At 40.6% G+C, this 13,306-nt stretch overlaps 2 protein-coding genes across 2 annotated transcripts; both read left to right on the forward strand.

Moving 5' to 3' along the window:
- Positions 1-431: 431 nt before the first annotated feature.
- LOC112222807 (C-C chemokine receptor type 4) lies at positions 432-9,043 on the forward strand. Its single transcript, XM_024385593.2, has 2 exons — positions 432-2,041; positions 6,691-9,043. Exon 2 carries the CDS (start codon positions 6,695-6,697, stop codon positions 7,724-7,726), a length of 1,032 nt encoding a protein of 343 aa, XP_024241361.1. The 5' UTR covers positions 432-2,041; positions 6,691-6,694; the 3' UTR covers positions 7,727-9,043.
- A 76-nt stretch (positions 9,044-9,119) lies between these two features.
- LOC112222610 (C-C chemokine receptor type 1) lies at positions 9,120-11,538 on the forward strand. The gene is made up of 4 exons (XM_024385343.2): positions 9,120-9,229; positions 9,502-9,541; positions 9,740-9,811; positions 10,097-11,538. The coding sequence occupies exons 2-4, from the start codon at positions 9,504-9,506 to the stop codon at positions 11,139-11,141; spliced, it is 1,155 nt and encodes a 384-aa protein (XP_024241111.1). The 5' UTR covers positions 9,120-9,229; positions 9,502-9,503; the 3' UTR covers positions 11,142-11,538.
- The last annotated feature ends 1,768 nt before the right edge of the window (positions 11,539-13,306 follow it).

Here is a 13,306-nt window from a genome sequence, read left to right on the forward strand (position 1 = left end):
CTGAATGCCAAGCGTCACGTCTGGAGGAAACCTGGCACCATCCCTACGGTGAAGCATGGTGGTGGCGGTATCATGCTGTGGGGATGTTTTTCAGCGGCAGGGACTGGGAGACTAGTCAGGATCGAGGGAAAGATCAACGGAGTACAGAGAGATCCTTGATGAAAACCATCTCCAGAGCGCTCAGGACCTCATACTGAGGTGAAGGTTCACCTTCCAACAGGACAATAACCCTAAGCACACAGCCAAGAAAATGCTGGAGTGGCTTCAGGACAAGTCTCTGAATGTCCCTGAGTGACCCAGCCAGCGCCCGGACTTGAACCCGATCTAACATCTCTGGAGAGACCTGAAAATAGTTGTGCGCAATGCTCCTATCCAACCTGACAGAGTTTGAGAGGATCTGCAGAGAAGAATGGGAGAAACTCTCCAAATACAGGTGTGCCAAGCTTGTAGCGTCATACCCAAGAAGACTCAAGGCTGTAATCGATGCCAATGGTGCTTCAACAAAGTACTGAGTAAAGGGTCTGAATACTTGTGTTAATGTGATATTTCAGTTTAGCTTTTTTCAATTTGCAATAAAAAAACGTTTTTACTTTTATTGTGTGTAGATTGATGAGGGGGAAAACTATTGAATCAATTTTAGAATAAGGCTGTAATGTAAAAAAATTTTGTAAAAATTCAAGGGGTCTGAATACTTCCGAATACGCTGCACATAGAGTTACATTTCTTTTAATTTAAAGATTGATTCACCCTTTTTCCTTCATTTTTGAGTTTGCATGTTATAGCTTTTTTCTTCTAAGAATGTGACAGAAACCTGACTGGGGCATATGCTTTTTAACATGCTAATAAATGTCACAACACTGCTGTCTGTTTAAAAAAACCACAAATAAAAAAAGCTGAGACTGCTGTTTTGTAAATAGACAACACACTAGGACGTGGCATGAAACTTATGTCCTGTATACATGACTGTCTAGGATTTGTGATTACCTTGTCTTCATTTTTACATTGTCTTCAATGACATGTTTTCTTTTTGATTTCAAACCACACGTTTGATTAGTTTGTTCATGGTATAAGATATTCTGTATGTAATGGGCATTTAGACAATCTTGTTCAGTGACATTTCCCACCTGTACCTTTACTTGATGTTGACTTATTCAGCTTGGTCTACATGCACAGAGATACATCAATTCACACCAAAACAACTTAAACAACACAGGGACATAACCTTGACTTAGCTTACATGAGATAAGGAAGTGAGACTCAGAAAGCACAAGTGTCAAGGAAAGTAAATCGCCAGCCACTTCTTGTTAAACCACAGAAAATGCGTTGTTGAACGAAACTTTCTAGGAAACACGTATTGTCAAACCTCATCTAATATGGAAGCAAACTATTGTAAGATAAGCACAAGAGGCTGGAAAAAGCCCAAAGCAGTGCCCCTAAATCATGTAAAAGATTAAGTGCCTTGCTCAAGGGCACAACGGCAGCAGGCCGCACATGATGTTCTGATGCCAGCAACTCTATGGCTGCCGGCACAGTCACACCAAATTTCCCCATCAGCCCTGAAATTCAAACCGGCAACACTTCGGTTACCAGCCTACTCCTTCTTCTACTACAGACATAACCCACACAAGGACTACTTCCAGGAATAAAAGTTACGGAATTGACTTTCTAAGATGTTTAAGATGTACTCTATTCATTTGTGTCTTTCCATCTGAAAAGCAGATCAAAGCAGCATCTACATGCGTGACAGATATCTGTATGTTTGGTGATGTTTCCCTCACCCACACTCATTCCCAGACATTTAGTTAGGGGGCCATTACAGGAAACCCACATTTACACCTCAGCCTGCTCAATGCAGCAATGCAAAGAAATAGTTATCTAGAGCACACCTTACTAGAAAAAAGTAGTTGCAGTCATTGGTACAAAAGAATAGAGTAGAGAAAAAGAGTAGTTTCCCAGCCAGGCTGTTTCAACCAGCACACACGTTATCACCAGAGGGAAGGTTACAGCATTCAACCTGTACATCAGAAAAGAAGATATTGGGGTAAATAAAATATATTTTCACTTCATGATAGCCTGCATATAGACATACAGCCTACAAATATATACGCAGGCATAGACAGTCTGTGAAGGGGTGTTAGCCTCACAGGAACTACAAAATGGGGTCGGTCAACAGGGGGTGTCAGTATTTAACAGGGGATGGTGGGTGATGTGTGAGATCATATGGCTTGTGGTTTGATTCTGGTTTAAAGAGGATGTAGAAATAGTCTTTAGATCCAATACTTTTTTTGTGTCTGTCAATACATACATTGTGAGGGAAAAAGTATAGTTTTGAAAATGTTATTTTTTCATTTTGAAACATTTTGTTTTAAACAAGACATTGTATTAGTCCATTAATATGGCCCTACGGGGTAAAAGCTTTTCAAATAAATAATGAGCGTGTCAAATCTTTTTAGCTGTTGTTCTTTGAACAACAAAAAATGTCAGTATTGAGCTTATATAACCTTGACAACAACAGTAATAAAAGCCTTGTTGTTAGACATAAGATTTCTGAAGATGTATTATAAGGGGCTGTTTCTTTTTTATCTCCATCAAGTATGTAAATTAGGTTAATTCCCACAGGTTGTTTTGAATGACCAATTTCTCTTCATATCAGTCATCATGGTGTTTTAAAGTTTATCATTACACTCTGTGATTCATTTGAAAGCATTATAATTCATATGAAAGAATCATTACCCAAGTTAAAACACAGTTACCATGGAAACTGATAGATTACATGTGGCTAAAGTATTTAGTGATACAAGTATGATGCCATAATGGAGTACATAGGAGGATGAGTGACAAACAATAGCTTTAACATTTGAAGTTACACATGATTTTATCATCTCTGGCTGTGTGCAGGTAACCATTCAGAACACAATTAGAAACTAGAATACTAGAATGGACATTAACCTTCTAATGATGGGATAAAAGCCAGCCATTTTGGTCAGGGTGGATAAGATATTGTGTAAAATAATGAATTTGAAGAATGTTTCTGCACTGTATGTTTGTTAGCTAGCTAGCCAGACAGTTTTAGAGGAATGATTCCATGAATTTTTCAAATTCTATTCAAACAATGCAGTCAATCCACATCCATACACTGGCTGATATCAGTTGATGATAGGACTGAGACACATTGTAAATGCAACAAGTGCGTATATTGTATCACACAATGGCACTCCTAGCTTTCCAAGAAAACAAGTACAGTGCACAAGTACTGTGAAATGCCTTTCTTGCAAGCTCTTTCCCAACAATGCAGTAATCGATACTAGTAGTACCATAAAATAAAGTAAAGTAGAACAAAAATACACGAGGAATAGAAATAAGAGGAACACGAGAAAGTAAGTAAGCTATATACAGGGTCAGAGCCAATACCATATACAGTATACAATGTGCAGGGATACTGGAGTGGTAGGGGTAGATATGTATAGAGTGCCTTGCAAAAGAATTCATCTCCCTTGGCATTTTTCCTGTTTCGTTGCATTACAACCTGTCATTTAAATAGATTTTTATTTGGATTTCATGTAATGGACAAACACAAAATAGTCAAATTGGTGAAGTGAAATTAAGAAAAAAACATGTTCTAAAAAATTCTAACAAAAAAAACTGAAAGTGTTGCGTGCATATGTATTCACCCCCTTTGCTATGATGACCCTAAATAAGATCTGGTGCAAACAATTACCTTCAAAGGTCACATAATTCATTAAATAAAGTCCACCTGTGTGCAATCTAAGTGTCTCATGATCTGTCACACAATCTCAGTATATATACACCTGTTCTGAAAGGCCCCAGAGGCTGCAAAACCACTAAGCAAGCGGCACCACCAAGCAAGCGGCACCATGAAGACTAAGGAGCTCTCCAAACAGGTCAGGGACAAAGTTGTGGAGAAGTACAGATCAGGTTGGGTTATAAAAAGATATCCGAAACTTTGAACATCCCACGGAGCACCATTAAATGCATTATTCAAAAATTGAAAGAATATGGCATCACAACAAACCTGCCAAGAGAGGGCCGCCCACCAAAACTCACGGATCAGGCAAAGAGGGCATTAATCAGAGAGGCAACAAAGAGACCAAAGATAACGCTGAAGGAGCTGCAAAGCTCCACAGCAGAGATTGGAGAATCTGGAGAATAGGACCACTTTAAGCTGAACACTCCACAGAGCTGGGCTTTACGGAAGAGTGGCCAGAAAAAAAAGCCATTGCTTAAAGAAAAAAATAAGCAAACATGTTCAGAGTTCACCAAAAGGCATTTGTGGGAGAACAAACATATGGAGAAGGTACTCTGGTCAGATGAAACTAAAATTGAACTTTTTGGCCATCAAGGAAAACGTTATGTCTGGCGCAAACCCAACACCTCTCATCACCCAGAGAACCCAATCCCCACAGTGAAGCATGGTGGAGGCAGCATCATGCTGTGGGGATGTTTTTCATCAGCAGGGACTGGGAAACTGGTCAGAATTGAAGGAATGATGGATGGCGCTAAATACAGGGAAATTCCTGAGGGAAACATGTTTCAGTCTTCCAGAGACTGGGACAGAGGTTCACCTTCCAGCAGGACAATGACCCTAAGTATACTGCTAAAGCAATACTCGATTGGTTTAAGTGGAAACATTTAAATGTCTTGGAATGGCCTAGTCAAAGCCCAGACCTCAATCCAATTGAGAATCTGTGGTATAACTTAAAGATTGCTGCACACCAGCGGAACCCATCTAACTTGAAGGAGCTGGAGAAGTTTTGCCTTGAAGAATGGGCAGAAATTCTAGTGGCTAGATGTGCCAAGCTTATAGAGACATATCCCAAGAGACTTGCAGCTGTAATTGCTGCAAAAGGTGGCTCTACAAAGTATTGACTTTGGGGGGGATGAATAGTAATGCACGCTAAAGTTCTCAATTTCTTTGTCTTATTTCACGATAAAACATATTTTGCAACTTCAAAGTGGTAGGCATGTTGTGTAAATCAAATAATACAACCCCCCCCAAAATCTATTTTAATTCCAGGTCGTAAGACAACAAAATAGGAAAAATGCGAAGGGGGTGAATACTTTCACAAGCCACTGGAGGTTAAAGGTGACTAGGCATCAGGATATATGATAAACAGAGTAGCAGCAGTGTATATGATGATTTTATGTGAGTGTGTATGCGTGTGTGTAGTCAGTATGAATGTGTGTGCGTGTTATGTGTGTGAGCAAATGGTTTGTGTGCTTGTGTTGGAGGGTCAGTGTGGAGTGTGTGTGTGAGTGAGTGTGTAGAGTCAGTGTAACATTTAAATACAATAAAAGGGTCATTGCAAATAGTCTGTGTAGCCATTTTGTTAGCTATTTAGCAGTCTTATGGCTTGGGGGATAGAAGCTGTTCCGGAGCCTGTTGGTGTCAGATTTGTTGCTCCGGTACCACTTGGTGTGCCGAAAGGAGAGAGAAGAGTCTATGCCTTGGGTGACTGGAGTCTAACAATTTTCCTTTCACATTGCCTCATATTGAGGTCCTGGATGGCAGGGAGCTCGGCCACAGTGATGTACTGGGCTGTCCACACCACCGTCTATAGTGACATTTATAGACTGTTGACATACATACTGAACAAAAATATAAATGCTACATGCAACAACGACTTTACTGAGTTACAGTTAAGGAAATCAGTGCACAAGTGCAAAATATAAGGAAATCAGTCAGTTGAAATAAATTTGTTAGACCCTAATCTATGGATTTCACATGACTGGGCAGGACCGGAGCCATGGGTGGGCCTTGGAGGGCATAGACCCACCCACTTGGGAGCCAGGACCACCCACTGGGGAGCCATGTTCAGCCAATCAGAATGGGTTTTTTCCCCACAAAAGTGCTTTATTACAGACAGAAATTACTCCTCAGTTTCATCAGCTGTCTGGGTGTGTTACGGTTTTCTTCCGTCGAAAGAGAGTCGGACCAAAATGCAGCGTGATAAGTTAGATACATGTTTAATAGCGAAGAAAAAACGAACAAAACAAAAACAACAAACGTAACGTGAAAACTTAAACAGTCTATCTTGTGCTAACACACACAGAGACATGAACAATCACCCACAAACACACAGTGAAACCCAGGCTACCTAAATATGGTTCCCAATCAGAGACAACGAGAATCACCTGACTCTGATTGAGAACCGCCTCAGGCAGCCATAGACTATGCTAGACACCCCACAAAACCCCAAGACAAAAACGCACCACAAAAACCCATGTCATGCCTGACCAAATAAATGAAGACAAACATAATATACTACGACCAAGGCGTGACAGGGTGGCTGGTCTCAGTGTATTTTAGAGGCTATTTATACAGAAACTTTACATAAAACCCGTATAAACTGTATTTATAATAATATGTTCATATTTTAGGTTGACAATAACTCTATTACACAATTTCTAATATCATATACCTTTAACATGTGTTTCTGATATCACATTTCTGCATATGTAAAATCAGGATTATGCCTCTACTGCCATTCATTCCAATAAGACTGGTTTGGATTTCTCCTTGACCAATATGGCTTTCATTTAAACCCATTCTGTAACTTTGAGGGTTTATGACATAGCCCTAGTAGTAATTTAACAGGATCTCTATGACAAGGATGCACACAATACAGCATTGATGTTAACTAACAATTCACACCATCCTTTTTTCCTCAGTAAGATGAACACAACCGAGGCCACCAGCACAGACAATTACTATGGCAACTATGAAAGCCCTTGTAGCACTGGCACCAGTCTAACCCAAGGGTCCAACTACCAGCCCATTCTCTTCTACCTGGTGTTCACCCTGGGTCTGACAGGCAACAGTCTGGTGCTCTGGGTCCTCCTCAAGTACATGAAACTGAAGACAATGACAGACATCTGTCTGCTGAACCTAGCACTATCTGACCTGCTCCTCGCCCTTTCCCTGCCTCTCTGGGCCTACCGCGCCCAGGGTCATTGGTTTGAAAGGGACAGTCCGTGTAAGATCATGGCTGGTGCCTACCAGGTGGGCTTCTACAGCAGCATCCTTTTTGTGACCCTGATGAGTGTGGATCGCTACCTGGCCATCGTTCACGCCGTGGCCGCCATGAGGGCCAGGACGCTGCGCTACGGAGCGCTGGCGAGCATCATCGTCTGGGTAGCGTCCATCAGCGCTGCTCTCCCTGAGGCCATCTTCGTAGCGGTGGTGAGGGAGAATGACGAGAACAGTGGTACAAGTTGCCAGCTGATTTACCCAGATAACACAGAGAAGACATGGAAGTTGTTACGGAATTTTGGTGAAAACGGAGTGGGGCTCGTCCTATGTCTGCCCATAGTGGTCTTTTGTTACATCTGTATTCTCACTGTACTACAGAGGTTAAGGAACTCCAAAAAAGACAGGGCCATGAAACTGATATTTGCCATCGTGGGTGTGTTTGTAGTCTCCTGGGTCCCTTACAACGTTGTGGTTTTCCTCCAGACCCTTCAGATGTTTGGCATTGGGAATAGCTGTGAGGCTTCAACACAGCTTGATACAGCTATGGAGGTGACAGAAACCATAGCTCTGGCTCACTGCTGTGTCAACCCAGTCATCTACGCTTTTGTAGGAGAGAAATTCAGAAAGTGTTTGGGCACTGTGCTCTCTAGATATCCGCTGTGTAAGAAGCTCAGCAAACATGCAATGGTGAGCAGCAGAGGATCAGAAAACGAGACTTCTAACACACCTGTGTGATTGTACTGCTGAAAGACAATACTTTCATTGCTGAAAATCTATTTGATGCATTTTCATTGACAAAAAACACTTCAGTTGGAAAGCAGCAAGTAGAGCAGAAGACCAATTTCTGTGTCGTATGGAATAATGAAGTATTCTTCTGAACACAGACTTGCATATAAATGAAGTGTAACTGTATAATATTTAACTTTAAATGTATTTTGATGAGCTCTGACTATTTGTTTAAGGGCTGTTTATGTTTTGATTACACATGTATTTCATGTACAGTACAAGCCTGCACACATTTTTGCTATAACATAATATCAATATGTTTTGCATAGAGATTATCTCAATTTCTATTCTTATTGTATGCACATGTTTTTGTTATAACATTAAAACACAACCAGGGGCAGGGTTGTGGCCAGAGGACTGCTGCTGGATGGCCGGTGGCTATCTGGCTACTCATTGGCTACATTTGCTGGCCAAATATTATTTTGGTAGAATTTTGACCCTCTTTTGATTGAGGACCTGTTTTGGTATTAACTTGAACTTGGACATCAAATCAGGAATTTGACCTTTTGAATTATTTTGAACTTTGTTGGCTGAGTAGGTATTTGTGTTCCTTTCGGGAGGGTTTTCTCAATAAATAAGCCTGTGCATTTTGTTGTACTGAAACATATTTGTTCTGCATTGTGTTGTCATTTTATGCTGCTGCTGTACCCCCTATAATCCAATCTGCACCACAATATATTTTATTCAGTTGAAGATGCTAAATTCAAAGATGAGACAGACAACAATCCTGCTATATCTGTCAATAGGTTCAAATATTCTTTACAGTAGGTTTACTTAGAATTGTTTGGATCCAGAAAACACACATATCAATCTATTATATATCAATGTATTGTAATTGTTCAAAGACAGGAAGTATATCAGCAGTCACCATATTTTGACAATTGAATGCTAGCAATGATGCTAGAACTAATGCATCTCTCAGTCATGACACAAAATTTGTTCCGTCTTCAGCTTACCACTTCTCAGTAAAGTTAGTTGCCTGAGCACCACTATGAGTTTGCATCATCTACAGGATATCCTGCTTGGTGGTGAACATGTCTGCAGCACAGATCAAGCTTTTATGAGAAGTGGCACTCCCCTGTTCAAAAAAGACAATACATTAATGATCTTGAAAAAGGGTCCACAGTGTTCAATAAACTAAACCTGCAGCATGGATTCCTCCAGCTTCCTGTAGTGTTCCAAGCATTCATGATGCACAGGGGATGTGCAGGTACAAATGCATGCCATTTGGACTTAAATCTGAACTCAGCTATGCAGTATAGTTTGGCCACATCTATCCGCCCACACCAGCCCCCACCCCCCACCCCTGCCAAAGACATCTGTTGGAGAAAAAAAAAAAACTGCAGATATAGGTTCCCTTGCTCTTGACCTTGTTAAGAGTCACTACAGCCCCCAGAACTACTGTCACACCAGAGTGTCACACCCAGAGAGACAACTCAACCCAGTTTGACAGTGAGTATATTATGCTTACTGAATGTGAGGGTTGGCTTTAGGATGCTTTGCAAAAGTTACTCTTCTGTGCATAGTGTTGTACAGTATCTTGAATCTTCAACATAGTGTCTCTGCAGGCTTCATTCAGCCTCTTGCCATTCAAGTCATAGTAATTTATTTATTTTTTGTACGTAATTTTATTAGCAAATTTCATCAAACGAATTGAAGTCCTGTAATTAGCAATGAATAAATCAAAACAATTTCAGTGGTCATTTTCTTATATTTTATTTCAGGGATGAATATCACTGGATATCCTGTTCACACCACGGCAGGGTGGGACTTTATATTTTTTATTTGACAAATAGCTTTGAATATTAATAGTATCATCAATTAATACATTTATCATAATAACTTATAATAATTACATCATTGCTGTAAATAATGTAATGTCATATTTTATGCTGTACAACATGGGCCATTGATACATGCGCCTGTAATTGAGAAGCTCAAATCATTGGTAATGAATTTCAGGGGGAACACCACAACCATTGCCTTCAGCTCTGTGAGTGTTGAGAATGGGAATTCATCCAGTTATGCATATGGGTAAGTTAATAAGGTCTAAAATGTTGGACTTTTAGAAACACATATTTTGAGGAAAGAGTGCAATTGGTGGTACAGGATTTCTGCCCCAATCTTCCAATCATGTTTTAAAAAATGAAATGTTGCTCATAGAAATAAAGTACTAATTGCATTTACTCCATTGTACTGTAAATATTGTTGTTGATGGAACACATTTTGATAATAAGCACAACTTTCAGATTGTGGCTTTAAGAATGTTCATTCTTATCATTGCTGCTTGGTTCATTCTACTCGTCTGATCTTTTACAGCACACATTTTGCAGACACATTTGAAGTAACCACATACGACTATGGTGAATATGACAATGGCGTTTGCAAGTACAAGCCCCACGGAGCCAGCTTCCTGCCAGTGCTGTACTCTCTCTTCTTCATCCTGGGGTTTCTGGGGAACGTTCTGGTCCTGTGGGTCATCCTGCTGGGGGTGAAACTACGCAACATGACCGACGTGTGTCTCCTGAACCTGGCCTTGGCAGACCTGCTCCTGGTCTGCACCTTGCCTTTCCTGGCACACCACGCTACAGATCAGTGGGTGTTTGGTGACGTCATGTGCAAAGTGGTCCTCGGCGCCTACCACATTGGCTTCTACAGTGGCATCTTCTTCATCACCCTGATGAGTGTGGACAGGTACCTGGCCATAGTCCATGCTGTGTACGCCATGAGAGCTAGAACACGGAAGTACGGGGCCATCGCTGCCGTCGTGACCTGGCTGGCTGGATTCCTGGCCTCGTTTCCTGAGGCACTGTTTCTTAAAGTGGAGAAACACAACGAGAAAGAAAATTGTCGCCCTGTCTATGATGACAGGGCTTTGGTAATTTTTGGCCTTTTCAAAATGAACACACTTGGTCTGCTAATCCCCCTCGTCATCATGGGGTTCTGCTACACACAGATAGTGAGAAGGCTGCTCAGTCGCCCATCCTCCAAAAAGCAGGCCATCAGACTCATTCTCATTGTGGTTGTGGTGTTTTTCTGCTGCTGGACTCCGTACAACATGACGTCATTTTTCAAGGCCTTGGAGTTAAGTGAGGTCTACTCAAGCTGTGAGAGTAGCAAAGCCATCAGACTCACTCTACAGATCACAGAGGCCATGGCCTACTCCCATAGCTGCCTGAATCCCATCCTCTATGTGTTTCTGGGGCAGAAGTTTAGAAGGCATCTCATAAGACTGATTAACAAGGTTCCCTGCAGGCTGTGTCAGTTCATGAAGAACTACCTGCCCCTGGACTTCAGAGCCTCGAGGACAGGATCTGTCTACTCACAGACCACCAGCGTGGATGAGAGGTCTACTGCCGTGTGAACAACAACTTAACTGCAAAGACAAATACATCTAACATCACATATACTGTTCATTCCAAAACATATGTAAACACCAAATCCAGTTTCAAAAGCAATCATCCGAAAATAATAGGTTCTGATTCAGGTGCATGGCAAAGTCAGGAAATTGTCACTCATCTCAGAGTTTCACACCAGAGGGTTGATTTTTACAGAAATCAACCCAATCAATATAAATTCCACAAACCATTTAATTTCCCTTTGTATAGTATTTTCTCTAGTACAGTATATCTATTTGAATATCTTTGGCACATTTTGCAATGTCATCATTTTCTTATAAAATGTATTGTAAATCTGTTAGCACATGTCAATACAGTGATACTTTTTGATTCTATGTAAATAAATCTATTACAGTAACTTCATCCCCTGTTGCATGTAGCAATTATTCAAATGAAAGTACTGCCAAGATAATGTAATCAAGATATACTCAATGACCAAGATGTTCCCATGTGTCAGTGCTAGAGAATATGTGAATGATGGTGCCACCACAGACCAATAACTCTTACTCCTGTTAGCAATCTCACCACAGAGTGAGAGACACCGCTTGTGCCTTACAATGTGTACACAAAATCTAATCCTAATGTGATTCACTGCAGTATTGTAACATGTTTTATATAACATGTTTATATATCATTATAATGGGGATGCAGATGACATTTAGACTTTAACACATTCGCCTGATTTACTTGCTATGATATTTAATACTTAAAACAGCGCTCTGCACAGAAGCACACACCAACCTTAAACCAACATTTTTTTTCTTGAAGTGAGTCAGTAAATACGTACAGAAGTGCAATACAGGGCTGACTCTAGCATTTTGGGGGCCCTAAGCAAGATTTATTTGGAGGGCCCCAAACCTCACAACAAAATATTTTAGTGGCCCCCAAAATGTGGAGATAATTGTTTTTGTTTTAAAGTTAATTTCATGCAATTCTACACATTCTGCCATGATGGGTGAAGAAAATGTACGTTTTCTGTTATTTTGCCATTGGGCGGCACATTTCTTGAAATTCTACTCACTTTGCCATGGGGAAGAGAGAAACAAGTGCATTTTAAAGCAAATTTCCTGCAATTCTACACATTTTGTAATGATTTATGCCATGCTAATATCATATCTGAGTGAGAATGACTAAAACCTATGGGGGCCCCCTGGAGGTCAGTGCCCTGCATGCCTGGTCAGTATTCGGCCATGATTACTACAAATTTAGATAGCTGGCTAGACTAACTATCCAAAAATTGGTAGCTGACATGGCTAATTGAGTGATTTTCAGTGACTGACATAACAAGACATTTTAAAAAAAATTGAACCTGCTGTATTCTACTATTGTTATTCTCAATATTAAGTTGAGGCCAGAGTTCCTAAATCTTTTTTTATATATAAATATATATATACTGTATATATACAGTGCATTTGGAAAGTATTCAGGCCCCTTGACTTTTTCCACATTTTGTTACTTTACAGCTGTCAGACGGTGGGTGTAGCTGGTGCATGAAGTCAGGTGCAGGAGAGCAGAGATGAGTGAACAACGTACTTTACTTTAAAAAAAATAGCACAAAGTCACAATACCAATGTGTGAACAATAACGGTTGCCACAAAACACGGGTGACCACCCTGAAAAAAAAACATCCGGCAACGTACCGACCTAAACAAAAAACAATCACACAAAAAGACATGGGGGAAACAGAGGGTTAAATACATGACTAGTAATTGGGAAATGAAAACCAGGTGTGTGGGAAAACGAGACAAAACAAATGGAAAATGAAAAATAGACCGGCGACGTTGACCGCCGAAACACCACCCGAACAAGGAGAGGCATTGACTTAGGCCGAAGAGAGTTACACATGGAGTAAACAATTAACAAGTCAATAACACAGTAGAAAAAAAGGGGAGTCTATATACATTGTGTGCAAAAGGCATGAGGAGGTAGGCGAATAATTACAATTTTGCAGATTAACACTGGAGTGATAAATGATCAGATGGTCATGTACAGGTAGAGATATTGGTGTGCAAAAGAGCAGAAAAGTAAATAAATAAAAACAGTATGGGGATGAGGTAGGTAAAAATGGGTGGGCTATTTACCGATAGACTATGTACATGATGCTGCCACAACCATGCTTTACCGTAGGGAT

The sequence above is a fragment of the Oncorhynchus tshawytscha genome, linkage group LG23 (genome assembly GCF_018296145.1).
Source record: "Oncorhynchus tshawytscha isolate Ot180627B linkage group LG23, Otsh_v2.0, whole genome shotgun sequence".
Lineage (NCBI taxonomy): Eukaryota > Metazoa > Chordata > Actinopteri > Salmoniformes > Salmonidae > Oncorhynchus > Oncorhynchus tshawytscha.